This window comes from Bactrocera oleae, chromosome 2, assembly GCF_042242935.1.
Source record: "Bactrocera oleae isolate idBacOlea1 chromosome 2, idBacOlea1, whole genome shotgun sequence".
Classification (NCBI taxonomy): Eukaryota; Metazoa; Arthropoda; class Insecta; order Diptera; family Tephritidae; genus Bactrocera; species Bactrocera oleae.
In genome coordinates, this window is record NC_091536.1 from 14,108,371 (window position 1) to 14,136,260 (window position 27,890).

At 33.2% G+C, this 27,890-nt stretch overlaps 1 protein-coding gene across 2 annotated transcripts in view; it reads left to right on the forward strand.

Annotated features, from left to right (window-relative positions):
• Positions 1-27,890, forward strand: part of sas (stranded at second) — a 53,636-nt gene that overhangs the window by 18,493 nt on the left and 7,253 nt on the right. For both annotated transcript variants that reach the window (XM_036378110.2, XM_036378112.2), the window contains exons 3-6: positions 15,263-17,112; positions 25,096-25,327; positions 26,473-27,111; positions 27,272-27,541. In XM_036378110.2, coding sequence (XP_036234003.2) covers positions 15,263-17,112; positions 25,096-25,327; positions 26,473-27,111; positions 27,272-27,541 — 2,991 coding nt within the window. The remainder of the gene's footprint in view (positions 1-15,262; positions 17,113-25,095; positions 25,328-26,472; positions 27,112-27,271; positions 27,542-27,890) is intronic.

The window sequence follows — 27,890 nt, forward strand, 5'->3', positions numbered from 1 at the left end:
TGAGCTACGTAGTACTTTTTGTACATGTGACTTTGAACGCGGAAGAAGTAATTAAAGTCATAATGTATTGAAATTCTTTTTATACTTTCTAACAAAGTTTTTGGAACGCCCTAATTACCAGCCGGTCTTACAAAAATATCACTAAATTACTTGTTTTTGCATTTACACGGCTATCTTTGATCGTATTTAGTGTAAAGTAAATTTAATACGGAATTAAAATGGAAAATGTTATAGATAGCTGACTTTAATTGCATCAGAACTGATATTATGATTTATACGATGTGGAAAATTATGTTGAAGAAATCTGTGCATTACTTTTCATTAATATATGTATTTTGCTTAAATTTTCACAGTTTGTTTTTTTAACCTTTTAATAGTTAGTTCACCTTCTATTGAAAAGGTAGTATCAGACTATTACTTACACTTGTTGCATATTGCGCCACAAATAATAATTTAGGCTTTGTGTTTATCACTAAGTATAGTCCTTGTAGTGTTCAGCAAACTCTGAGTTTAATTTTCGCAGTTCTTACATGAAAGTATATATAGAAAATTCTCGATGGTGTGGTAGAAATCAGCATTTTTAACGTAAACCCCGCATTTGAGATTAGTGTTCAATGTTAAACACCAAAATCTGCAATAAACTGGAGTTTGTGTTTGTGTTTATGTTTTCGCAATAATGTAATGAAAAGGAAGCACCTAGAAACATTTTCTTGCTTCCGATGCCAAATACCATAATAGAGCAGGATCGACAATTTTGAAAATTACTACGACGATATAACAGGTAGATGGAATAAAAAAGGTTTGAATCGTTTAGTGGGGTATTTTTTTCATTCTCTGAGAAAACTTTATATTGTTGTGCATATATTTTTTATACGATCGGAAAGAAGAGACTTCAGCAAAGAAGAACCCTGCCATCTTATTTAAAAAGCAAATAATTTGATCTGAGCATTTTTTTATTGCAACTTAGGGTGTTTTTTCGATACTCAATTAAAATAAGGTGAAAAAATAAAATTAAAAAAATTGACAGTGTGTTTGAGAGATAGAAATTTACACCGAATTTCGTGAAAGTATTTTTTTTTTCTTAAGAAATATAAAAATAAACAACTAAACGCTTTGTATTTCAAACTTTCACATAAATTTTGAGGTTATGAGAAGAAATTGTTAGCACAAAAGTTGTGCATCTTTTTATTAGCTACAACGTTTGCATTTAACTTTTGTCTATAGGACTCGTAGCTTCACTTTGCCGGAAACCAAATAAACCGTTTTTAGCTCTTAAAAATGCAACCACCCCCTCTCGCTTCCTCTTACCGACCACAGATCGTCCATAAATTATTTTTTCTTTCATTTTCGTTACTTTATTTTTTTTCTTTTACTTAAATTCTTTTACCATTTTCTATGGCTGCAACACTAACCTATACACTCGTATAGCTGAGTTTAAAAACACATTAAAGTCCTAGTTTAGTTTTCTTGATATCGAAAAGAAATTTCAAAGAAAACAGAACAAAAACTAAGGATTTGATCTCTAATCTACTTAGGCCCTCTCTTAGAATATATCTTTAGAGCATTTTAATAAACCGTTAACTTGAAATTAATTCATTAACAGGAGTCCACCAATTAATCATTGCTGCAATAAAAAATATTATTCTATATTTTTTTGTGGTATTTTGTGTTAAGTTGTGAATAACTTTCAAACAAATATGCTATGAAATTTCGAATTTTAAATATGCTTATTTTCTATTATAAATACGCTATCGACTACAATCCGATTTGCAATAGAAAAACAAAAACCATATAAGACTCAAGGCAATAACACCTAAAACACCTATGACTAGCAAAACAACAGTAAAAAAGCAAAGAAAACTACAACAACGAATTGATATTAAATAATTACAACAACGAAATACCATTGTAACAACAATGGTAACATGCTGTGTGGCAACACTTCACTGCCACATCATGCTACAACACTCAGCACAAAAGTATATATGGCACGTCATGCAGCTGGATCGAGCTGCTGTTGTTGTTATTGCCGTTCATTTCTGCATGTTGTTGCTTCGCATGCTGCTACAATATGTAGCGGTGATGTAATGATCATAACGCATGTCTAATAAATAATACAAATTATTGTATAATTGTGTGTGTGTTTGTATGTTGTTGTGCAAATGAAGTGTTCGCTAGTTGTTATTTTTCTTTAATCATTACCTTATTATGTTTATCGCATTTTTCTTACAAGTACAGTGTATTTGCATTAAAATTAACAGCAATGTAATTAAAATCGATATTTATTGCTTTTGTTTTGCGCATATTGACCTTTAAAAGTTTTTGCAGAGCGAATTGGCTGCAGCAAACTCCGTTTATTTATTTGAAAAAAAAAAACAAAATAAATATTTTTATTATTAATTTTAAACAAAAGAAAAATAGTAATAATATTTTTTTTTTCAAGAAACCTTCAACAAATATTTATTTTTTTTTCAAGAAACCTTCAACAATTTTCATTTGGTAGACGTTCGTCGAAAGATAATAATTTTTTAGCCATAAAATCTTTAAAACTATGCAGTTAACATTTAAATGCATAAAAATGCCATATTTATATTAAAAGTTGCACTCTTGTATGTAGTGAAAAGTTTGTAATTTAAAGCTAGTCGTAAAAATAATCAATGAGAGTGAACACTTTTTTTTGAATTTTTTACGAAATTTTTTTTTTATGTCAACAAAAAGTAGAGATTTTAACAAAGAGAAAGCTTAACGACTTTTTCAAAAAGTCTGTTATTCTGACTAGAATTTTGTTTGAAAATTAAAGTGCTTTTTCGATATTAAGTCAAAATAAGTTAAAAACATTAATATCATAAATAGGGAGGAATAGGAATAGAGGATGTTTGTAATATGAAAAGGTGAGTTTACACTAAATTTCTATAAAATAATTGTTTTGTAAAAAATGAAATAAAACATCAAAAACTTATCACGAAGTTTGTAACATCCATAAGGAAACGTTGGAGACCCTGTAAAATATATACATATATGATCAGCATGATAAGCTGGGTTTATTTAGGGATGTCCTGTATGTATGCGAACTAGGTCCTCAGTTTTTAGGCTATCGATCAAAAACTTTCTCACTAAGAAGCTGCTCATTTGTCGGAACGGCCGCTATCGGACCACTATAGCACATAGCTACCTTACAAACTGAACAATCGAAAATCAAGTGCTTGCATGGGAAACTGTTTTATTTGACGTAATATCTTTACGAAATTAGGCATGACTTATTTTCTAAGGCAACAACGTAATCTCCAAAAAAATTGTTTTGATCAGATCATTATAGCATATAGCTGCCATACAAATGGAAAAATCGGAATCAAATTCTTGTAAGGAACCTTTGCATTTGTGAAGGGTATTATAGCTTTGGTGCAACCGAAGTAAACGGTTTTTCTTGTGTACAAACATTTTGAGGTTATATAAAAAAGGCGTTAATATTATTTTACCATAAGACTCGTAGTTTTGCCGGAAATATACAATAGATAAACCGATTTTGATACTTAAAAATTCGGCTACTCCCTCTTCTACCTCTTTCCGACCTCAGTTCCCTTTTAAATTATATTAATTGATTTTTATTATTTTACTTTAATTTTCCCATGAGTTCCAGCCTACTATATTTTTTTTTTGCTTTCAAAAACTTTCTATTCCATATGAATTTTGGGCTTTCACTGAATTCCAAAAATAAATTGTATTCAATACAAACATAAAAACAATTAAAAAAGGAAATAAATAAATAATGAAAAACCTAAATAATATTGGTATGAATATGATTTTTTGAACAACTTTTTGTTCAGCTGCTTAGCTCTCACACTTCCAAATAACATCTGCTATTTTGGCTTTTACGTGCTTGTACACATTAAGCACGCTTGGCAACATGTCTAACCAGTTACCAAAAAAAAAATAAAAATAAAACTCGCAAATTAACAGTAGGATCTTTTAAAATAATTTATCCAACCCCATTACTTGCTCAATATTTTCTAAGCTTTGTTGAATTACAATTTCTAAGAGCTTCTAGAAGTATCTGCAACAAAATAAAAATATAAACTTGATTGCAGTCGAACAACCGCAAGACTAGCTATCAACGACACTGCGCTTAAGTGGACAAAAACAACAATTCAGTTTATACACACCTACATATATATCACATATATGTGTGTATGTTGCATGCCTGCTGAATGTTAAACCGCCATCAAAAGGTCAATTCTCTACCTCAATTGGAATGTGATGAATAAACAACAAAAAAGAGAAAAAGCGTAGTTATAATGAATATAAAAAAAAATACAACAAAGGCAGCCAAACCAAATGAAATAATAAAAACTATTCAATTGCATGAACAACAAAAATGCGGCACAACCAAAGCCAAAAGAAGCATAAATTAATGTCAGGCAAATTGATGATTATGATGTTGATGGTAATGACTTGGAGGCATGATAAGCGAAGAGCATTAGAAAGAGCGCTACATACATGTGGCAAACTGCGTGCAACAATGTGTAGGCAAGGAAAACAACAAACACAAGAGCAGATCTATTGCTTAACAGGAGAAGGCCTAGCGGCGATTGGCGCTTTGAATTAATGAGCTGGAAAATAGAAGCGAGGCATGCGGTACAGAATGTAGTAGAAGAGTGCAGTTAGCATGTGTTGCACTTGAATGCATACAAAAATGTGCCTGCAAAGCTCGGAATTTGTGTGTAAGCATTTTAGCAGTGTGGTCTCTAGCAAGTTTTTGTCTTAAGTCTTTTGTTTGCATCAGCTAGATTTTCTATTAAAAATTTGTTTATTTAACGGTATTGGCGATGTAATTTAATTTGTTACAATTTTAATCTTATTTAATTATTTTATGCGGTTATTAGGCACTTAAACAATTAGATATATATACATACAAACAAATATAACTTAGTATAATATGTTGTAGCACTGAAGCTATATCATCCTTCACACTTGACTTTTTATAGCATAAAAGAGTATAAAAAGATCTGTATCTTGATTTTGATCGGCCAGTTTGTATGACCGCTATATGTTATAGTTGTGCAATCTGAATAATTTCCTTAGAGATTGTAACGTTGTCTTAAATAATAATCAATGCCAAATTTCGTGATGATACCTTATCAAATAAAAAAGTTTTCCATACAAGCACTTAAGTCGAACCAGACAGTTTGCTTGTGCAGCTTTTTAGCGAGAAGTTGACATATGCAAACTTTCAGATCGATATTTCAAAAACTGAGTGACTACTTCGCGTGTATACAGAAGAAAAGATAGACGGACATGGCTAAATCAACTCAGCTCATCACGCTGATAATTCATATATTATATATACATTATAGGGTCTCCGATATTTTCTTTAGGGTGTTACCAACATATCTTCATATACCCTCTTCAGTGTATAACAATTATGTACGAACGCAAAATGAAAATAATACCTCGCTTGTACATATTTCTTAGAGCAAGTGAGCCCCATTTACAACGCTACTATTTTTATCTTCGTTATGTATAGTAAATGTTTAGTGCTAAAAAACGCATATCACTTTAGCAAATTTTTAAAATTATTTTACATAAATAGTTGAGACACACACCATATATATAAGCTGTGTCCAGACTTGAAAAAAATATAATTTCTGCACAAAAATGTATGCTATATACAACCAAATTAACAGTTCAAGACCAAAATTATTTACCCAACATTCATAGTTCGCTTTTATAACAGTACTCCAGATTTACCTTTACTTATTGTGACTTTTTCGCCTACATTTTGTCACAAAGTTATGTCATCTTCAATGACAGCTTAATATGCGTCTTACCCACAGATGTCATTCACACCGCATTTAAGAATACGCATTGCCACACACACCACATAATATTATACTTAAGTTCATAATTAAGTACCGCTTCATATTGAATTGTCGCTTTCTTGTCACCCACACATACTTTCTTGAGTTTCCGTAATAAGGCAAAAGACCGTAAAGCAACACAACAAAATACCCATAAAGCTTGTCACTACACGCTTTCTGCTGAGTGCTAACGAAACAACGACCCAAATACGATTTGAATTTGGACATAGTTGGACGGTTACGAAAATTTTTCGACATACGCATGGCTAGACGATATACCAACAAACGCGTCGATTGCGCACAAATAGCAATCGGTTGCAAGTCAAAAACAAAAAATGACAAAATGAAAGCGCCTGCCGTTGGCGAATGTGCAGTTGTGCAAATGAGTCATTATAACCAAATACAGACAGACGTATGTAGCTGTGTAGTAGAGATGCGGATGTGCGTGTATGCACGCGCTAATGTGTTGGGGCGACAAGCTGCGCACGCGCGTACACTTTGGTGTTAATAATCGTAATTAAAAAGCGCCAAAGACATGACTGCATACATATTTAATTTATAAATAAAATTGTTTTATATGTATGCGTGTATATGTATGTGCATATATTTTTCAAGTAATGCCTAATTTGCGTGTGCAGTTCAAACTTATAAAAATATTTTATTGAAATTCGCTTTTTATTAAAAGCTAATTTTTATTATATTTTATATGCCTCAGTCAATCACTCACTAAGTTGCATGCTCATACTCCCACTCTACTTATTACAGCATATCTTTTTTTTATTTAAACATATGCATACATATGTACGAGTATATACTATATTTATGCGTTAAAGAGCCCAAACATGCACTGTTCGCGTAACTTATCGCCGCTGGCGTTTTTAACATGCTTCAGTGTTTGTTGGCGCATCCGCCATTGTTTTCGGCATCATCAAAAATTATGATTTTTTATTGTTGTTATTTCGTGCCACTCTTCCGGTCAATCGATAAAAAATGAAAGAAAAACCCAACTGTAAAAACCCAAATGCTAACAAGTGTGAGTGCATATGAAAATATTTATATATGTACATATAGGTATGTGTGTGAAATATGTAAATGCGTGCATATTGACTGCAAAATAAAACACGCCTGAGCACATCCGTCTCAATGCACCTTTTCGTTGTTTGTTTATTGTTTTTTCTTAAAGTCTGTTTTGACTTTTGCTTTTAAGCGGCACTTGCAGTTATTTCTTTATTTCTCCTCTTTATATTTCCATTTGCCATCCATCACTCTTTGAAACCAATGCCTTGTATTGACTTAAATGCTGAAGTGAAGTTTGAGTGAAGTGAGAAACGTGCGTTGTTTCAATAAATAGCCGTACTACATATACAAGTACTAATATTAAGAAGGACTTGACATGATTAAATGTGTTGAAACTTATCTTATAATTGTGACTTAAACACCTTTCTGCGGAGATATGAAAAGAAGTGTGTGGGGATGAACACATTCGACGATATACTATGTACACTGGGAACAAATTATTAGAAAAAATTAGCTTTTGTATTGCGTTGCTGTGGAAAAAAAAATATTTTTATCGCTAAAAATGGATTTGTCGTTCGATAAAACAAAAAAATTATAAAATGTTAACTTTGGCTACACCGTAGCTAGAATACCCTTCTCATGTGCATTTAATATAACATAAAAGGGTATAAAACTGTCTTTACCTTAATTTTGAGCGTCCAGATGTATGGCAGCTATATGCTATATTAGTCAGATCTGAAAAATTTCTTCAAATGTTAAGGCGTTGTCTGGAACAATAATTTTTCCCAAATTTTGTGAAGATATCTCGTCAAATTTAAAAGTTTTCCATATATAATATTTGATCAATCAGTTTGTACAGCAGCTATATGCTATAGTACTCCGATCTGAACAATTTCTTTGAATATTATGCTGTCGCTTTGGATAATAATTTATGATAAAGCTCGTGAAGATCTCTCGTCAAATTAAAAAATTTCCATACAAGTTCATGTAATTCATCGTTCCGTTTGTATGGCAGATTCCAACAAATGAGCAGCTTCTTGGAGAGAAAAGGAGGCGTGCAAAATTTCACATCGATAACTCAAAAGCTGAGCAACTATTTCGCATATATACAAACAAACGGATATGGCTAAATCGACTCAGCTCGTCACGCGGATCATTTATATATGTATGTATGTATATATATGTTATAGGGTTTCCGACGTTTCCTACTGTGTATTAGAAACATCGTGACAAACTCTGTTCTGGGCATAAATAAAATTTTGAAGAGGTGACAACCGTTTTTAGAATTTTTTTTTGTTAATTTTAAAATTAAAATGTTTAAGTTTTTTGTAATAAATTGATTAGTCTCATATATTTTTGATTTTATTCAAAATTTTAAACTGGTGGCAACATTCGCCAAAAATAATTGTTAAAACTAAACTTTCTTAAACTTGTTAATTTTTTCACATTATTGTAGTGTATATTGGCATATAGCAATTTTTTTTATTTAACCTTTAAGCTATTTAACCAATTATTTTAAAAATTAAAAAAAAAAATTAAAAAAAAAACTAATTGCTCTATTTGCTTTTTTTGTTTCATAACCAAGTGCACGAGATAGTAATATTTAATTTACTACATCAATTTACATGAATTAATCAAATTAACTTTTAAAAAAACTTATTCGAAAAAGAAAAGATTGTAAAAATATTTGCCATCATAAGTCATCTCAAACCAACTAACGAGGTTATAGTATTTTCACAGCTTATACTTTTTTTGGCTTAAAACTTTGAAAGATGTGGCAATGTTCCCCAATAAATATTATCAGCTACAAGCTTTCTAATGCTGCTTCATTTTGTTATGTTTATTTACATTTTTAAACATTGCAGTGTTACCTTGAGCAATTCAAAAATATATTTATATCGGTTCAACATAGACGGAACATGCATGAAGACTTCTTTTATTTACATCTACAGCTTCAATTCTTCTTTTCTATTACTTATATTTATATTTTGGTTAATAAGCTTTAATGCTTACATTATATAATATAACTTTTTTTTTTCACTGTAGGCAACTCATACTTAATTCATGCGTGCGTCTAGTTGTCGGTATGTATAGGTTTGTTTAATAATTCGCGCCACACAATTGCTCTTTTACTTCTTATTTTTTTCCCTTTGCATAGAAATGCCAATTTTGTGTAGACTGCACCTAGAATCTTTAGTGTACTAACCAATATATACCATATACTGTGTAAAATATTTGTATGTATATATATATCTAAAGCATAGCATAAGGGCTAATAAGTTGCTTTCCTCACAACACCACAACCGACATTTACTGTGCCATTCGTCCGCAAAGCCCAAGTGCCGCTTAGCCGCGTGAGGGTTATTGACATGAACCTTGAGTTCTGTTTGTCCGTAAATAAAGAGTGTTATTCTTACTTACTTATTTTTATATTTATTTATTTCTACTTATTGTATCTTTTCCGATTTCTTGTTTCTGCCAATCACACTTCCTTTATTCCACAGCACACAGTGTGATTATTTACATGCTTACATACATATATATGGGCGTACGTACAATATAAATATGTTATAGAGTGCTCAGCTTAGCGGTTGTCTATGGTGTTGGCAGTAATGACGCAAATATCGGCGTCCACAAATTGGTGAAATTTCATTCAATTAGAATGCCATTCTTCGCGTCTAAGTAGTTGCAGATGATTTTAGTGCGCGTTGCTCTGCTGACAGCGTTAACAATATGATTGCCCACATAGAGAGTTTCTTTTTCTACTTAGCATTTGCAGATTTTACCAGTACATTCAAAGATAACTACCTAGAAACTAGCGGCGAAAAATGGTAGTAGAAGAATGGTGAAAAAGTATTTCATTTGAATGTGTGAATATTCGAAAGAGTTTAGCCACAAACTTGTTCTATAGTCACTCGCTGCTTATAATTGATGGAGTTGATTTATAAATATTATATAAAGAATTTACATACGAACTTTTTCTATACTCTCATACTCCTTGTAATTAATGGTTTATAATTTATAAATATAAAATATTTTATAATTTTGATTCGTAGAATATTGCATCAAATCTCACAAAGCCGAAAATTTTATTTACTTCGTAACTATATTTTTCTATATTTGTTAATTTTCAACCACTTACATTTTACAATGAAATTTTATTGAGACTCAAGTTGCCAATAAACGTAAGCAACGCTATGAAATTAATATATATAATGCTTAATGATTTTTTTATCGATATGTTGGCAAAACAAATTATCAGCTAATTTTTTAAACAATTAGCTGCGCTTAAACGGCAAACTATTAAATAATATCTGCCGCAGTTATTACGCAATAATTTTTTTTTCATTTTAATTATTTCTCAGTCGCATTGTTGTTATTGTTTTTTTGTTTATTAATCATTATTTTAATCTTTATTTTGTATGCGCCATAATTCTTGTATAAACGCCTAATTAATACCCATACACATCCATTACGTTATCAATAAATATGTGTGTGTGTATATATATATATGAGAAGTTTAGTTGCTTATTCAACAGCAGGCTATATAATTGTGCTTATAACTAATGATCAGCCATTAGCCCCGTAGTAATAGACGACAAACGAATTTCAGGTTCAAGCATACCCTAAAATATATTTTCTTGGTAGCGCCCTCTAGAAGACACATATACATATACCAAATAAAAAAAAAAATATAAAAGCTTTAGGCTCCACAAAGGCATAAATATATACAATATATACATACTATATATATTATACATATAATAAACTTGCATATGTGATGTAACATATTCACACACATTCCTTTAGTTTTGAGATAGGAACTGCTTTTGATTTAGGGCTGGCGGCAAATTTTTACTGCCAAGTGTTATTTATAACACCAACACGCTTGTTTTAGATGCAGTTGTTTATATATAATCTACTTTTTTTTTAATCTACAGATTATTATATTTTAAAGCTGTTCTAAGAACTTCACAGAATGACTCATACGAAATCTTCTAACATTATGTACGCGAACTCGCGCCTCAGGTTTTTAAACAAACTAACACCTTCTCAAGAAACTACTAATTTGTTGGAACCACTGATACCGGACCACTATAGCATATAGCTGCCATACAAACTGAACGAACAAGCTCAAAGCTTGGCAAGGATTAGTGTGCAAAGCAGAAATATGTATATTTTCTGAAGAACTTTTTCAGATAGAACCATTATAGCATATAACTGTCATACAAAATCACCAATCAAAATCAAGTTCTTGTATGCAATCTTTTGTATTGGTGACAGGTTTTGTGGCTTCGGTGCAACCGAAGCTAACACTTTTTCTTGTTTTTTTATGACGAAACAAGTTAACATAATTTTAATGCTATCTAAATGTATTAAAAATGTTCATTGCAAAAACATTTAATGAATTTCATTAGAAGGTCATCTCAACTTATTCATTATCTATATTATAATATTAATTAATGCTTAGTACGTTTAGTCTCAACACATTTATATCATAAATATTTATTAATAATATAAAGGTATGTCAACTTTTCTCCAATAATTCGTGCATGAAATTAGAAAAGAACACAGTAAAGCGAAAAACTTAGGTGATTACACACATAAAACTCAAACACAGTTAAGTATGTAATACTTATTGCTTATATATATGAGTACATGCAACTTCATTCCATCTCAGGCTTACAAAACGGTGCTTAATAAATATTACTGCGCATTATACTTTACCACAAAGTCCCAATAATAACCTCATTCGAAGAAAGCTAACTATCACTTTGTCACAATCTCAAATATACTATATAGAAGACTTTTTCATAAACGCCATTGTTTGTTGCTCTTTTGCTGCTGTTCCCATATTTAAGCTCTTCTAAGCTGCTACTTTGCCGTTAATCTCTTCTATGCCATCCTTTACCTTTTCGAATTCGCAAAGCGAAATTTAGCTGTAAATTCGACAATATATGTATTTAGCATTTAATTTTATTTGATGGACACCGTGTCTTCTAATGGCATTGTCATTGCTTACCTTTTCTGCTTAAGCTCATAACTTAAAATAACTTTTTTGTTTACTGGCTTCTAAGGTACTATGCGTCACGCTATAGCGCTTAAGCCGCTTCGCCGATTGGCACGTAATTGAGGATTTGAAACTAACCGTTTTGTAGTGTTGTTTGGAAAAAGATACGAAAAGATAAAAAAAAAATTGGCAAAAAACAGTGAAACAAACAAACAAAGTAGAATAATTTTAGAAATAAAATTATACAAAGTAAAGTAATCTTTAAGTCATGGCGGCAATAGTCTTTTTAACATTCGAGGGTATGAACATTAGAAATCTTGCCTGAAATATGCATGTATTTATAAAATAATGAACCCATTCATAGTGTGTTAAATGTTATACCCAAAATAAACAAATTGCTGCTTTGGTCAATAATCTTTCCCAAATTTTGTAAATATAGCTTGTCAAATAAAAAAGTATTCCATACAACGGCTTGAGCTCGATCGGTGAGTTTGTATGACAGCTATATGCAATAGTTGCACGATCTGTACAATTTCGACGAAAATATTAGCAATGCCTTGGATAGTAATCCATGCAAAATTTCTGGAGGATATCTTGTCAAATAAAAGAATGTTTCATACAAGGACTTGAGTTGGATCGGTCAGTTTGTATGGCAGCTATATGCTATAGTTGTTCGATATCAGCGGTTCCGACAATAAGGCAGCGTCTTGAGGAGAAAAAGAAGTGTGCAATATTTTAGATCGATATCTCAAAAACTTAGGGAGTAGTTCGCCTTAATACAGACGAATAGATAGACAGAGATGGCTAAATCGACTCAACTTGACGCTGATCATTTACATACATATATACTTTAAAGGTTCTCCACACATCGTGAAAAAATAATATACCCTGTTTAGGATATAATTATTTATCACTTAAAAAGGTTTTCGGAAAGCTAACCGGATTTTCAGTTACTGATGCCACTAGCTCAAGTAGTTTTTCATCTTGTTCTGCTCAATGTTTTATCTGTCAAACATAACGAATGCATATTTTTCTCTATTTCTCTCTATTCTTCTGATCTTTACACGTTTTTCAAAAGTGCTCATATCAGTTTTTAATCTTGTCGTCACGTTCAAGAGAGAAAAATAAAAATTCTACTAGAAATAATCATGTTTAAGTATATGTAAATAATTTTTGCGTTTATCAGCGATTATAAAAGTTAAAAATAACAATTAAATGTGAATATGTGACAACAACTTCTACCTGATTAACCTTTCTAAAACAAACATAGATAATAATACGTTTTTATGACGTTTTCTCAGAAGAGCTTCATTGTAATTTAATTGTGATTTCAGTTTTGATTTTATTTCAAATTATTCTCAATGAAAAAGTTTAACGCTTCTATTTATTTCATTAATTTTATTTCATTGCATATTGTGTTAAACCGAAGCCCTCATGGCACCAATAGTGCAATTAAACGTATTTTATATACTTATATACTATTATATATATATATATATATATATATGTCGGTAATTGTGTCGTGCCCACTCAGCGGATGTGTTAAAAGCACGTTCCAAACACGCTTCTCACTTTAGAAAAATTCGTAAAACATAGACATCTGTATGTACTTGTATGTGTGTATGTATATATTATATACATAGTATGTAATTTACGCATTTGGCTTTTATTCTTGTTGCTTTTCATTTAGTGTGTTTACTAGCATGAAAGGTAATTAGTTATTTGCGCGTTGGATTCTAATATTATCGGATATTTAATGACTGAAAAAAAAAGAAAAATCTTTTACAAATTGAAATGCAATTTTTTTTTTTGGTTTCATAAAAATATTTTCTAAACAATTACATATAGTTTTTAATATTTTTTACATGAATCAAAATATTTAGCAACAATTAAATTATTAGGTATTAATATTTTTCTAAGTACAGACCGCTTAGAGCAGTGTTTCTTGAAGAATCTGCTTTGATCAGATACTTGTTTCTGCTAACTAAAAAGTCCAAACAACGTTTCTAGCTATCATTCAAATTTTCATTAGAGAGGCTTGATCCATATAAAACCTTCTGTTACTGCCATAAAAAACTTGTTATTGTTTTTTTTTTAATGCTCTGTCAAATCTGTCTAGCGCCCCATGCAACTTACACAGTTTTCTCTGAACAATTGGTCTAAATAATTTCTACATACATACATAGATATATATGTATATTAGGATGGAATGAAAAAAAAATATTTTTTTTGCTTATCCTCGGGTAAAATTTGTAAATTATAAAAGAAGAAAATTTTTGTAAACATATTTTTTAACATCTAGTGGCGGCCCTCTCATTCTTAAAGTAAATTTCGAGTTAAAATTTTTATTTCGTAAAAAACTTTTGATAGGTGTTCTAGAAGCTGTGGATAGTCCTCTTTCTGGCCATATAAAAGCTATCAACTATCAAAAATTTTGGGGTCATTATTAGAGTTTTAAAAAATAGTCTTAAACGACAACATGCCTCCTTAAGCGTTAAAATAAAATTTGAGTCAAAAACCGTCAAATCCGGTAATTTTTATATAAACATTTTTTTCCAAAAATTTTTTTTTTTTATAATCTAAAAATTTTACCCTCAGGCTAAGCCAAAAAAAAAAATTTTTCGCTTCACCCTAATCTATATATATATATATATATATATATATGGTATATACATTTATAATGTTTTCGCTGTCTTTAATTTGACCTTTAACTTCCGTTCAATATATGCTGTTGGTCTACAACATTGAATAATCTGTAATTTCCCCTAGCATGAACAATTAATTATTCCATTTCACATTTGTAACCATCATTTTTGGAGAAAATATGTTGGTTTACTAAACTATATATATATATATATCGGTATACTATATACAAATATTTACAAGTGGACTTCGTCACATATGCATTTAAAAAGATTGCTAAGTATACCTTCAGTTTTAAAACAGAAATAATCTTTAAGGTTTTATATTGTCTTTTGGGAGTCTACCGCTTATAAAATTTGAACTCACCATCCTTCAAGTAGTAATCACGCCAATGAACTCAGTTAGGGGGGGTATTATAAAGACGACGTCGATCAATTACTCAAGAGTAAAGTAGTTCTTACGTATCGGTTGATTGTTACAGGTTCTAAATAAAACTTTGATCATTTGATCAGAAATCAAGCGGTACTTTTTGGTGAATATTTTCCAGAGCACTTACTAGGCTTAAATGCAATATATCTGATATTTTATCGCTTGCCTATAATATTAACTCTCCCAATAACTGCTGATCGTTGCGATAGATCGTCAGATCACATATTTAAAATAGTTTGCAAAATTTTGATGAAGAATTTTCTTTTGATGAAAAGCAACCAAATTAATAATTACTTTTTCTTTCCAGATACTGCCGTCAGCTCCACAGGAGCATCATCAACAGAGGTACCACTTCCTGCAGCAGAAACGACATTGTCGGCGCAACATGACGATTCAGCTGCGCCAAGCACTGCGACCACCAACAATAGTGCACCTGCGCCACCATCTGGCTTGCCGGTGACCACAATAGAACCTATCGGCACAACCGAGCCAACAACCACGCCCACTTATGAGTATAGCAGCGAGCGGCAGGCAAAGGAGCATAAAGAACATGATAGCGACATTAATGCGCATCAAACAATAACAACAACAACGACTAGCGCAACGCCTGAACGGAATGAAGCAATTATAGTACCACATGTATTGGCCGAGCATGCGCATCAGATTATCGAAGAGGAGAAGGCTGAGCACAATCACAATCACACACACTTGACAAAATATGATGCAGAACATATACAACATATACACGGACACCATGGACACGATAATGCACACGAACACGAGCACGCACATGATTACGAGCACGTACATAGTGATGACGAAGATCACACTTATCATGATGTTGCGCATGTTGAACATACGACACATGATCACATTGATGAAGAGCACTCGACGGAGCATGTGATATCCTCAACTTCGAATGACATTTTTGCCGAAAATAAAGAACCCAATCAACCGTTAGATTTACAGCCTGTTGGCGTTACCAAGATTAGAGTGGACGAACATGACGCACACAGTGAAGAGAAGATTATACAAGCGCCCGCTGAAGTGTTGATTAACCAGATATCACATGAATTCGAAGAGGACAAGGATCTGAATAATTTCCGTCATCCGGCAACTTTGATCACCGCCAGCAATAGCGATGAATCGATGATGGCCGCCATGATGGCTGCAGCAATGCAGAAAGAAAACGAAAGTGATAGCACAGCTACAGGTGCTGCTGGTGACGCAACTGCGACACAACACGAAGACGATCCCTATCATGCGCATATACTCTCCGAGCAACACGAGCGCTTGTCGGAGCAGGAAGATTTTAAATTAATCTCCGAAGACATGAGCAGTTCGACAGAAGCGGCCGCAGCCGTTGCGAGCGAGATGACAACCAAATCAGCTGCAGAGAATGTTGAGAAAATGATCAACACCGAAGAGAGTAAAACGATTTTTGTGCCAACAATGACTGAATTGAACACGACAAATGAGGAACGTGGACGCGCAATGAATATTGTGCACGAAGATGTTAAAGAAGAAGTGCCCACAACAACAACAACAAAATCTAACGTCAATGAAGAATCAATTGTGGTGCCGGTCGTTGAAGGACAGTCTCACGATCATATTCATACGCACGATCATATGGCCGTACAAACAGCGCCAACAAAAATAGCCAGCAACAATATGGAAAGCAACAACAGTGCTGAAATGCATAATAACCATGACGACTCACCATCAACACCATTCCCACAACATTTCTTCTATCATGGCGAAGGCCGCTCTGTGGGCGATAGCATTTCGGCGGAGAACGACGATGTACCATTGAACTATCATTACCACAACTTTGTGACCACGGAACGCGATAGCAACAACAACACCAACAATAATAGTGTTGCACATAAGAGTGGTGCTTTGGTTGACTTGAGCGATATCAGTATGGATGATGACGATCAAATGGATATGACGCACAACACCTACGAACAACAGCAACAATACAAAGCAAATCAGCCTATGGCACACAACCCAAACAATCATAGCGCCAATAAAGAGTTGCAACAACAACAAGATGAACATGAACATCAGTTGAAGATCACTGAGGTTACATCAGCGATAGTGGGCGCGGCCGCCATGCATCAAGACTGCACCGGCAGCGATGACAGAATGTACAAGGTAAGTGCAGCATATATGTGTATATGTGTGTGTATATAATAAATCCGTGTTAAGCTTACACTCGTATGGCTTAGGTTAAACTGTCGTTTGTTGTAAATAGGTGTTTGCAACAACAACAAAAGCTTTATCTTTATATTAGGGGCGTAGGAATATCAAAGTTTAATTAACATCTATACATATGTTTTTACATATCTACATGTATTTAGATACCAAAGCCTACATATAATGCATAAGCATACTTAGAAAACGTGTGAAAAATGCTTGATTCTTTTACTTATCTCAAGTGCGTACTACTGTGTTACACACAAATTATGTAATAGCTTTTTTTGTTTCATTATTTTGCCCTGTTTATCCGGCAGTTTTTTACTCTACCACCGCTCCATTTGGTCGCATTACTAATCAATGCACGTATGGAGGCACCAATCGATAAAACAATAGCGTTTTACTTATTGTAATAAGTAAGTAGGTCCAATAAACAACTTGACGTTTCACAATCTGCTCACGATTTCGTAAACCAGATTTCTGTGGCGCTTCATTTAACAAGATTTTTCACTTTCTTCGCGCGCAGCACAAAAAAAACGGAGACACGCTAAAAACATAAATGAGCAGGTTTATTTTGACGATATTTTCTTTCTTTTTTTGCAGAAATTTATGCACTTAATAAATTACGTAACAATTTTTTTTATTTTGGTGTATGTAGAGAAGTGATTTGGCTTGCCAAACATAGCTTTTTTATTGTGACGTTCTCTTTCAAATAACACGAAAAACTGTCTTAAAAATCGTTATCGTTTTGTAACAAAAAAAAACAAAAAAAAACAAAAAAAGAGAAGAAGAAAAGACAAAACGCAAATACAAATGATTCCATACAAGAACTTGATTTTCATTGATCAGTTTGTATGGGAGCTATATGCTATAATGGTCCGATCTGAACAATTTCTACGAAGACTGAAGAGCTTATTTGGACAAAAATCTATGCAAAAGTTTATAAAGACATATTTTCAAACGACAAAGTTTTCCATACAACAACATGATTTGGATCGATTAGTTTGTATAACTGCTATATGCTATAGTATTTCTTCGGAGATTATACCGTTGCTTTAGACAATAATTCATATCAAATAACGTGAAGATATATCGTCAATTATAAAAGTTTTCGATACAAGAACTTGATTCTGATCGTTCAGTTTGTATGGCAGCTATACAAGAATAATGCTCCAATATCGGCAGTTTCAACAAATCAGCTGTGTTTTTAAGAGAAAAGCCCGTGTGCAAAATTTCAGTTCGATATAGGGTCTCCGACGATTCCTGCTGGATTTTCGAAACAGCGTGGTTAACTTTATATACCCTTTTCAAGATGTAATTAACTGTATCTATTACTAATTAAAATGTCATATTTACTATTACATGCAGCAGCAATAAATTTTATACTTTACTACCATCGCTTTAAAGTTGATATATTAGTTCTCAATTCATTATATGAACTTTGAGTCAGAAGCATAATCAATTTTAGAACAAACCATTTGATATGAATTTACAAGTGGCATTTGTCTATCAGTAAATCTATTTGATATTTATCTGCTTGGAATATAGTATTTTATCAGTCCACTATAACAATCAAACTGAACTCCAACTAATTCGCCATTTTTCTCCGAAACACTTCAATCTTAATTAGTGCTCTTAATATCTTAAACAGGAAATAGGTAACTGCCTTGGTTTGAATTGTTCAATATGTTGCAACAAAACTACCGCCCAGGTGAGGTTTTAGAGACTTCGCTTTCATTTTATGGTACCTGAATTTGGAATGATAAAAGGCAATGTCCGAGGTTGGATAAACAGCTTTACTCAGATTAGAAAGAGCGCGCACTGAAATTTTGCACAGGTTAATCGTATAGTCGAACTAACTGTAATGGAAGCACCAACAAATTTATTTCGGCTTGAGGATGAGCCTATTCTACCTATATGAAGAGTTTAGATACATCTTTAGTTGATTTTGTGTCTCTATATCTGACCTAACTTCACCTAGGGAGCTTATCTGAAAAATTAAGCTACGTCTATCTTTATTATCATTCTATCTAACAAAAATCAACTATAATTTCAAAAATTTACTAAGTAGTATGGCATGATTAGCATTAGAGACAATTTTAAAAGTATTTTTGGAATTTGCGCTCCCATGTGGACTGAAGCCTTCAAAAAGTTAAAATTTGCTGTTCGATAAGAATAAATGCACTAAATACATTGCCGGGAAATCTTACGGATCGATATATGATACACACCTATTATCCTTCTTACTACACCGAAGTTAGTGAAGTTTGAAAGTAGTACATAACGTAATCCTATAGGTGGTTTGGAGAACTCCGACAAAAACTAAACTTTTGGAGGGTTCGAGAACAATATTTTTTTTAATGAATTTTTATGATTAGAAATATAATATATATATCGTATATTATATTAGATCAGACGTTATCTATAACATAATCAATATGTTAACACAATGAATCAAAAACTACACTGACTCTAACATATTATACGAATGGATGTAAATACTACATCCAAGCTCTAAAAGTATGGTACACAAAATGGTAAAAAGTTTGTGGTAACAGAGTCTTTCCCCGCTATAACTCGTGCAAAATTCCTAAAATTTCAGGCCCCAATCAATAAGAAGAAGAAAAATTCAGGTATATTTTTTTAACATAAGTTAGTTTGAACGAAGTCAGCTGAGCTTTTTGTTTATGAAATTATGAAATTTCATATTAAGAAAGTGCATGCGCTGTCGCCTATATATGATATGCGTATTAAATTCGCTTTTATGCAATCGAAATTTCAATATCCACTTACGGTGTCGCCAACCATTCATACTTTTCGTTAAAATTTTAATTATTATATTTACAATGCTCTTACAGTTTACAGAAATTGAGCTGCCACCAAATGGTACGAAGCGCCACGCGCGCCCAACATAACCGACAGACCAGTACCGGCAGCAATACACTTGCTGTTGTAAGCCTCTGTGTATATATGGTATTTGAGTGCACTCTGGTGTATGTGTGTGTGTTGCCGGCCGGTACTCATTAAAGCATTGCATAGCTGTCAGCCCGTCATCAACACGGGTTTTTACCTGCACAGTCTGCTTGCCGTAAACGCTTACAAGCATACAAACAAACACACATACTCATACTGCAGTTATGTGTGCACTTATACATACGCGTGCGTTTGCACATATGTATACTCATACTTAATTTTCGTTTCGCTATCCGTTTTTGACTTTTGCATTTTATTTTGCACTTTCATTGATACCTTCACATATACGTTGAATCCGTTGTCTCCGTTGGCTCAGCTAATGAAAACGAAAAACGAGAAAACGCAATTTTAAAATCGAATTTTACTTTCACTTTTCAAAATGGTCTGCAAATATTTTCATTTATTGTCGTGTTGTTTGCCCACTTAAACGGCAGTGAAGCATTCAGTCGCTTCGTGACGCATTTCGTGTCAATAGCTGTGTGCTGCTGGACATGCACATGCCACAATCTGCTTGCCGACCACCGCATTCCGCATGCCACACAAGCGTCGCTACAGTTGCCGCATGCTACTCAGCGCCTAACATGTGCTTTTGTGCATTTGTTGTTATTGCTGGCTGGGCTTGATGGCGACGCAATGCGAAATAGCTTTTGCATAGTCAAGTGGTTGGTTAAATTACTGCTAATGGGCGTGGCATTGCGAAAGTGTTGACCTTAAATGGCTAATTTTCTCTGTGATGTCTTACTCATTTTCTATTGTTTACACCTGTTACACCTTTGGCATAAATTGTTGTGATTTATGCGTGTGGTATCTGGGGGTACTGATTATCAAATTCTTAATACCATTATATTTATTACTTTAGATAGTACAAGTATATAAATAAGAATATTTTTTGAATATATTACAACCTGCTCCGAAGAAGGCGAAGACTGTATCATCAGTCGGAATGCGTATATCCACCGTGCTCACAACATCGTCCTCGCCATGCCCTAATGGCTCGAATTATACTACGGACTGCTTGCACATCCAACGCATTCTCCAGATTTAGCCCCGTGCTACTAGCTGTTGCTTCCAAACTTAAAAAAGTATCTCGAAAAATCACTTGAAAGTTTGTCGTCACCCCTTTGGCGTAAAGCAGACCTCCATAAAGAAAAGCATTAACTTGAAGCATTTCTGGGCAAAGTGTGTTGAGCTAAAAGAAGACTGTGTTCAGACAAAAGTCGTTATTTTTAGTTTTTCTTGTATAGCCTAGGTATTTATATAAATATAATTATAAGATTATATATATATTATATAAATAGATTTGTTTCCGGCACTAAAAAAATTTATCATACAAATTACTCCATCCCCGACCATTACTTATATGCATATACATCTTTCTATTGGCTTCACCAAACTCATCTAGCGATTTGTTTCCCGATGCCGGTAGTTGTAACACAATTACGGAAATCAAAATCAAATACATATTTGCATTGTCAGTATGTAAATGTGTTTTTATGTGCATCTGTGAATGTGTATGTCTGTAAATGGGTGAATGTTTGCTAGGTAAATTGGCGAAGACAAGTTTTCTCTCCGGCAAAAGCGGAATCGGGCGCGACTAGACAACCTTCAAAAAAATGCAAAGAAAGTCGTTTCGAAAATTAAATTCACAAAAATTTCCGCTTTTCAACGAAGTTTGTTGAGTAAATTTTAAGCGAACTGTAGTGGCTGCAGATTGCTAAAAGAGATCAAGTTTGCTTTTGGTAAATTGTTGAAATTTTTAAAACTTAATAAAAATTATGCTAAATAAAAACATTTATATTTTTTTGTTTGTTAATTTTTTTGCGCATAAAGTTGCAATTTAGTTTATCTTTTGCAGCACAAATGCACCTGAATGCAAATGCGAAGTGAAAACTCAACAAACATACAAAAACAAATAAGCAGCTAAAAATGTGTGCAAACTCAAATGCATTGCAATTATAGGCAAGGCCTGTTTTTGTTTAATTTTGTTGTATTTTTATTTCTTTTTATTTTTGTTTTTATTTTGTTTGCTTTTGCCCCTGCATTAATGCAAAATTCCGTTGAAAAATGCGCATAGGCTCCCTAATATGGTTGCGAGTGGAAAAGTCAAGCACACACAAGCAAACCAGCAGACACATTTACCACACCAATCCGCAGCTGCTGCAGTCACTAAGGCGGCAATAACAGCGGCTCTACGTGCAGCTGTAAATATTTGCGCGCCTTGCCATTATCTATATATCTTGCTGTTGCTCCACTTTCCAACAAATTAAGCAAGTAAAAAAATAAATAAAATATAAGTTATAAACCTTAAGAATTTGTAAATCATTTCAAAGTGAACATTTAGCCCACCAACGTCATGTTATCCTCCTTTTAATTGATGCAAAAATAGTTTAAAAAATTTAAAAATATTCTGTTCAGCGGTTCAACTCTACTACAAAAATACTATTTATAAAAAAAATACTTTACTAAAAAATAAAGCTCGAATGAGAATCGTCTCTTTAAATGTCAGTGCTCGCGGAGAGATAAATATTTTATAATCAATGAGGAACTATTGGTATTTATCTAAGAGAATTTATATATACTGCCGAATTAATTTTCTTGGATGGCCTATCAAAAAAAGCAAATTTTTGGCAGATAGTTGCAAACCATCCATTAGTATTTGCCGATTTTTAGCGCGCCTACAACATAATTAATTGATAAGTATATATACTGAGTTGCAATAAAGTTACTGATAGAAGACTGATTCTGCAAGCTTTCGACATACCATACTCTAACTACCAACTTTATATAGTCGCATAGTGCATCGTCAATTGACAGTTGGTTCGGTTTCGTCCCTTAATTGTTTCACATTCTTACACTACATGTCAGCATATGACTTTATTTACTTAGCCATACATATATTTATATTTATTTGCACTTGATCTTAAATAATAAATGTCAAAAGCAACCACTTTTCATATTTTTATTTTTTTGAAATGTATTTTTGAGTTAAGATTTAGTGCAGCCTATGTAAAGAACTTATTAACTCAAAAAGCTTAATATTAAGTGGTAACGTTCGCACAAATTCTCTATTTATGTGGCTTAAATATATTTGATTGTATACAAGAAGCGTTTATTTACTGAATATATATATTTATATTACTACAAATACAATGTCAGAACCAGAAACATTCCAAGCAGTCATGCAAATATATCCTATCATTGAAACAAAGCTTTATAATGAGCTCAAGATAGGATAGAGAATGAACGTCCGAGGAAATAAAACTGAATTTAATAAGGTTTAATTAAATTTGAAAGCAAAATAAATTTATAGTAATAAAATTATTTTATCAAATATATATAATTAAGATAAATTCTGAATTAATTTTTTTATTTTAAGAATCAATTTTTCACTTAATAATTTAATGAATATCAAATAAAATATTGAACAAACCACACAAAAGATTTAAGCAAGAAACTTGCTGCTTATAACAATTTTGCCCCGGTACTTTGACTAGTCTAATTCAACAGAAACCTTTTAAGGTATTTCCTTATTAGCCAGCCGCAAACAAAGTGAGTAATGTGCATAAATATAACGAAAATCGCATTATATATACAAAAGTCATTATATGTACATACATACATATACACATATACATAGGTATGTGTATATACGTTTTCAATTAAATGAGTAAATATTAACGCAATACAACCGCTTTTCAATTGCGTTCATAATGAATTGATTGGCAAAGTATAAGAATGGCGATTGACGTATGGTTGTTGAGTCAACCAACATAACGGCTTAAAGCGCCTACAATATGTATATATATATATACAATATACATACTAATGTGTTGTGTAACTGTATTGCTGTTCTATTGTTGCTGTGTTATGTGTGAAATTATTATTGCTGCATACAGTGTTACCTGGATTATTGAAGGCGGATATTAAATAATTAATGGTTAATAATTAGCGAATGTATTATGGATTTACAATATTTTATGTATTAGAAGAAATTGCCTTTATTTTATTTTTAATCTGTGCGTTATTTATGTTTAATTATTATTATTAATTTTTTTTTTTTGTCTATGGTTGACAACGTTTATCTTTATATCTATTCATATCCGTATGGAAGCGGGTGTGTTCGCAGATTTTAGAACAATAAAGAAAGATAAATGGAATAGCAGTCTGAATTGCGTACTGTATATGGTAGCTATTCTTCTTCGAAGGCGATTGTCAATCGAATTGGTTTAAAAAGTTTCAACCCGGTCGCAGGCCGATAATGATGAGATACATCCAAGCGCGCCGTAAACGGCTACCATGGCAGATAACGTGACAATCGTCCAGGATCTTGTATTGACAGTTCGGGAGATAGTTAAATCAGCAGAGATCTCAAAAGATCGCATGGATTGTATACTGCGTGAAATATTAGGCATAAAAAAGCTGTCGATGCGTTGGGCGCCACGTTTGCTCCTTTACGATAGCAAGCGCAACCGTGTAGATCACACTATCTATCTAAACTATCACTATCTATCACACGTCTATCTAAAGAAGAGCAAAATGGGCATGGGGTCTACTATGCCAAATAATTATACTGGTTCGACCTCAAGTTATTGGAAATTAATTGGAAGTTTTGAACGATATATCTTGTTTAAAAGCCATAATACTTTTTTACTAAGAAAACTGGTTCCGAAATTCACATATGCTATGTTATATATTTCAAGATTTTTTTTTCTTTTTTTTTGGCAAATGTATGGTCTACATTTCACTAACAAACAAAGTATCAATAGCTAGTTCTCGCCTTAGACCCATAAGACACTGAATACATTAACTAGAAGAAATAAATATATGTACATCGTACTCATTAGATTTTATTCAAAAAGTCTACAACTTTTCTATTTATCAATTTATCATATAATATTATATTTTTAATTCCTAACTATTCTCTACATAAAAGCACTTCATAAAATCTTTTCTTTTCTTACTTTGCAGAATGGCGAAACAATGAATCGCGGCTGCGATGAGCGTTGCACATGCAATCGCGGCGAATGGATTTGTGAACCCCGTTGCATGGGTAATACATTCAAACTGGTTGGCGGTGCACCACATATGGATGTGACTCACTGTCAGCAGGTGGCTGTGGATGAATGTTGTGCGACCATGGAATGCGGTCTATTGCCCACAATGGGTGCATCAGAATTGAATGCTGAAGGTGGACTGAATGGTAAGTCTGTTAAAGAACTGTTGTATTTGACTGATGAGGAGAATGGGAATTTTTTTTTGTTTTTTGTTCGAATAAAAACACTTTATATTAGGCGTGGCTGTCTTTGCAGTTTTGTAATCATATCACTTTCATAGCTTCTTAAGGTATATTATTTTTACCTTTTTTTTCTTGTGTTACAAAGCATTTTGAAGTTGAAGTTGCAGAGTAAAAACTTATCGGAAAGTAGAAAAGTGAAATACAAACTTCACGCGATGTAAAACATTTGTTGTTTGTTACCACAGTAAACATTAAATTAGAATAATTTCATAATTTTTTTAGTGGACATAATGTTCTGCAAAATAAAACATACTTACTTTCATTGTTAAAGTTTTTTAATAAAAATCGTTTGAGGTTTTCAACACCAGATATATTTTTTAAGAAAAAATTCATTAATTGAAAACGAAATAATAAATCACTAATTGAAACGGAAGAAAGTTAAATACAAATTTCAATTGTCTCAAAATTATATAAAGCGAAGGCATAAATGAAAGAAAGGGAAATTTTATATTAGTTCAGCAATTTTCTAAAAGCATATTGCATAAACCGTTTCAAACCATCCATTTCATTAAAACAGTGAAATTGTTGATTTAGGAAAGTACTTGCGTGCTCACAGAGATTCACTGCATCTGCTCTTTATTAGAATACTAAAAATTAATGATAATCACCTGCTTTAGTAATATAACAATTTGCGCAAGACTAACAAATACAAAAAACAAAAAAAAAAACAAAAAACACATATCTAAGTTCATCAACAAACAGCGCATTGTTACCACAGCTTGGGAAGGCCATGCAATAAGAAATACCAAAACAAGTAAAAAAATAAGAAAAAACTGCAATAACTTACAAATCTCATTATATCATATGAATTATTTGCCTCATTTTGCTTATACAAGCTTTGTTTGTTCTTCTCATTTCATTTGCTATAAAACAAAAACAAAATGAAAAACACTTGTGAAACCACAAAAATGCGCTTAATTCATCAACAATAAAAACGACAAATCTCAAATAAAATCAAACGCACAACACGCCACCTACGGCTGACATATCCAATCAAAAACAATAAAAATACTATACTTTTGCACACGTCCTCATTACACCACACGCAGCCTCCGCTCAAGCGCCACGACCCGATTGCCACTACAAAGGCAGCGTGTACAAATTCCGCGAGCGTCTCGAAATCGGCTGCGAACAGATCTGCCATTGTGAAGAGGGCGGCGTAATGAATTGCAAATCGCGTTGTCCGGAACGCAATCACACGCGACTCGACAAGTGCGTGTACGTGAAGGATCCAAAGGATATCTGTTGTCAATTGGAGTTATGCGATGTCACGCTGGACGATCACGAACAAACGGCCTCACCGCCGACAGCGCAAAATTCGATTGGCGACGAGCAATATGGTTCGGAGGAGGCGCGCGATATATCCGGTGCCGGTGGTGGTGAAGAAGCAGCCGATTGTGAATATAAGGGTCAACATTATCACGATGGTCAGCAGTTCCATGATGGCTGTGAACAATTATGCATTTGTACGCAAGAAGGTGTGCATTGCGCCAAGCTACAGTGTCCATCTACATTCGGTTTGGATCTAATGAATCCGCATTGTTTGCGTTGGGAACCGGAACCGGCAAATTTTGAGGCAAAAGCGCCGAATTGCTGTCCGGAAAAAATGCGTTGCGTAGATAATGGCACATGTAATTACTTGGGTCACACCTTCGACAATTGGTCGCCCATACCAACTAATCTGACTGGTGAGTAACCTAACACACATACGCACAAAACATATATATTAATATAAAATGTTGCCAGCAAGCAATTAAGCACTAACTACATACATTTTTATTTTTATTTTTTCTCTTTCATTGCTCATTCATGCCACGCTCTGTTCACTGTGCTGGTTTCGTGTGACAGGTTGTGAACAGCATTGTTATTGTGAGAACAGTAAGGTAGAATGCCGTCCGGCCTGCCCGCCAGTGCTTGCTCGACCGCCACCCGATTTGCCTTGCCATCTAGCGCTGGCGCGCATTTTACCCATACCCGGCGAAGAATGCTGCAAGCATTGGGCCTGCGCGCCATTGACGCCCAAACTGAGCGGTAGTAGTGCTAATGGCGATGAAGCATCGTCCACAGTGGCAACGCCCATGCATGCCTTCAATGGTGAAGGAATTCACGACTTAAGCGGTAAATATGAAATATTCGTAAAGATTTGCTTGGTTATGAAGAAGGCACCTGTACATTGCATTAGAAGAAGGCTTATAGAAAAGTGATCACTAAAAGCGCATTTTGCAAGTGGATATAAACTTAAGGCACGTTAGTTGCATGAAAAGTGAGGTTTTCTAACACTTTACTAATTAAGTGAAGGGTTTTGTTCATAACGAACGGTTAAGGAGTTAAATGTGTTTTGAGATTCCATTGGGATATTATTTGAAACTTGTTTGCTTAATAATGGCCTGCTTTGGAAAATATTTTTATAAGGTCGAAAGACGAAGACCATAGTTGTAACCCTTTAACTTTTAAAAAGTAGGAAATT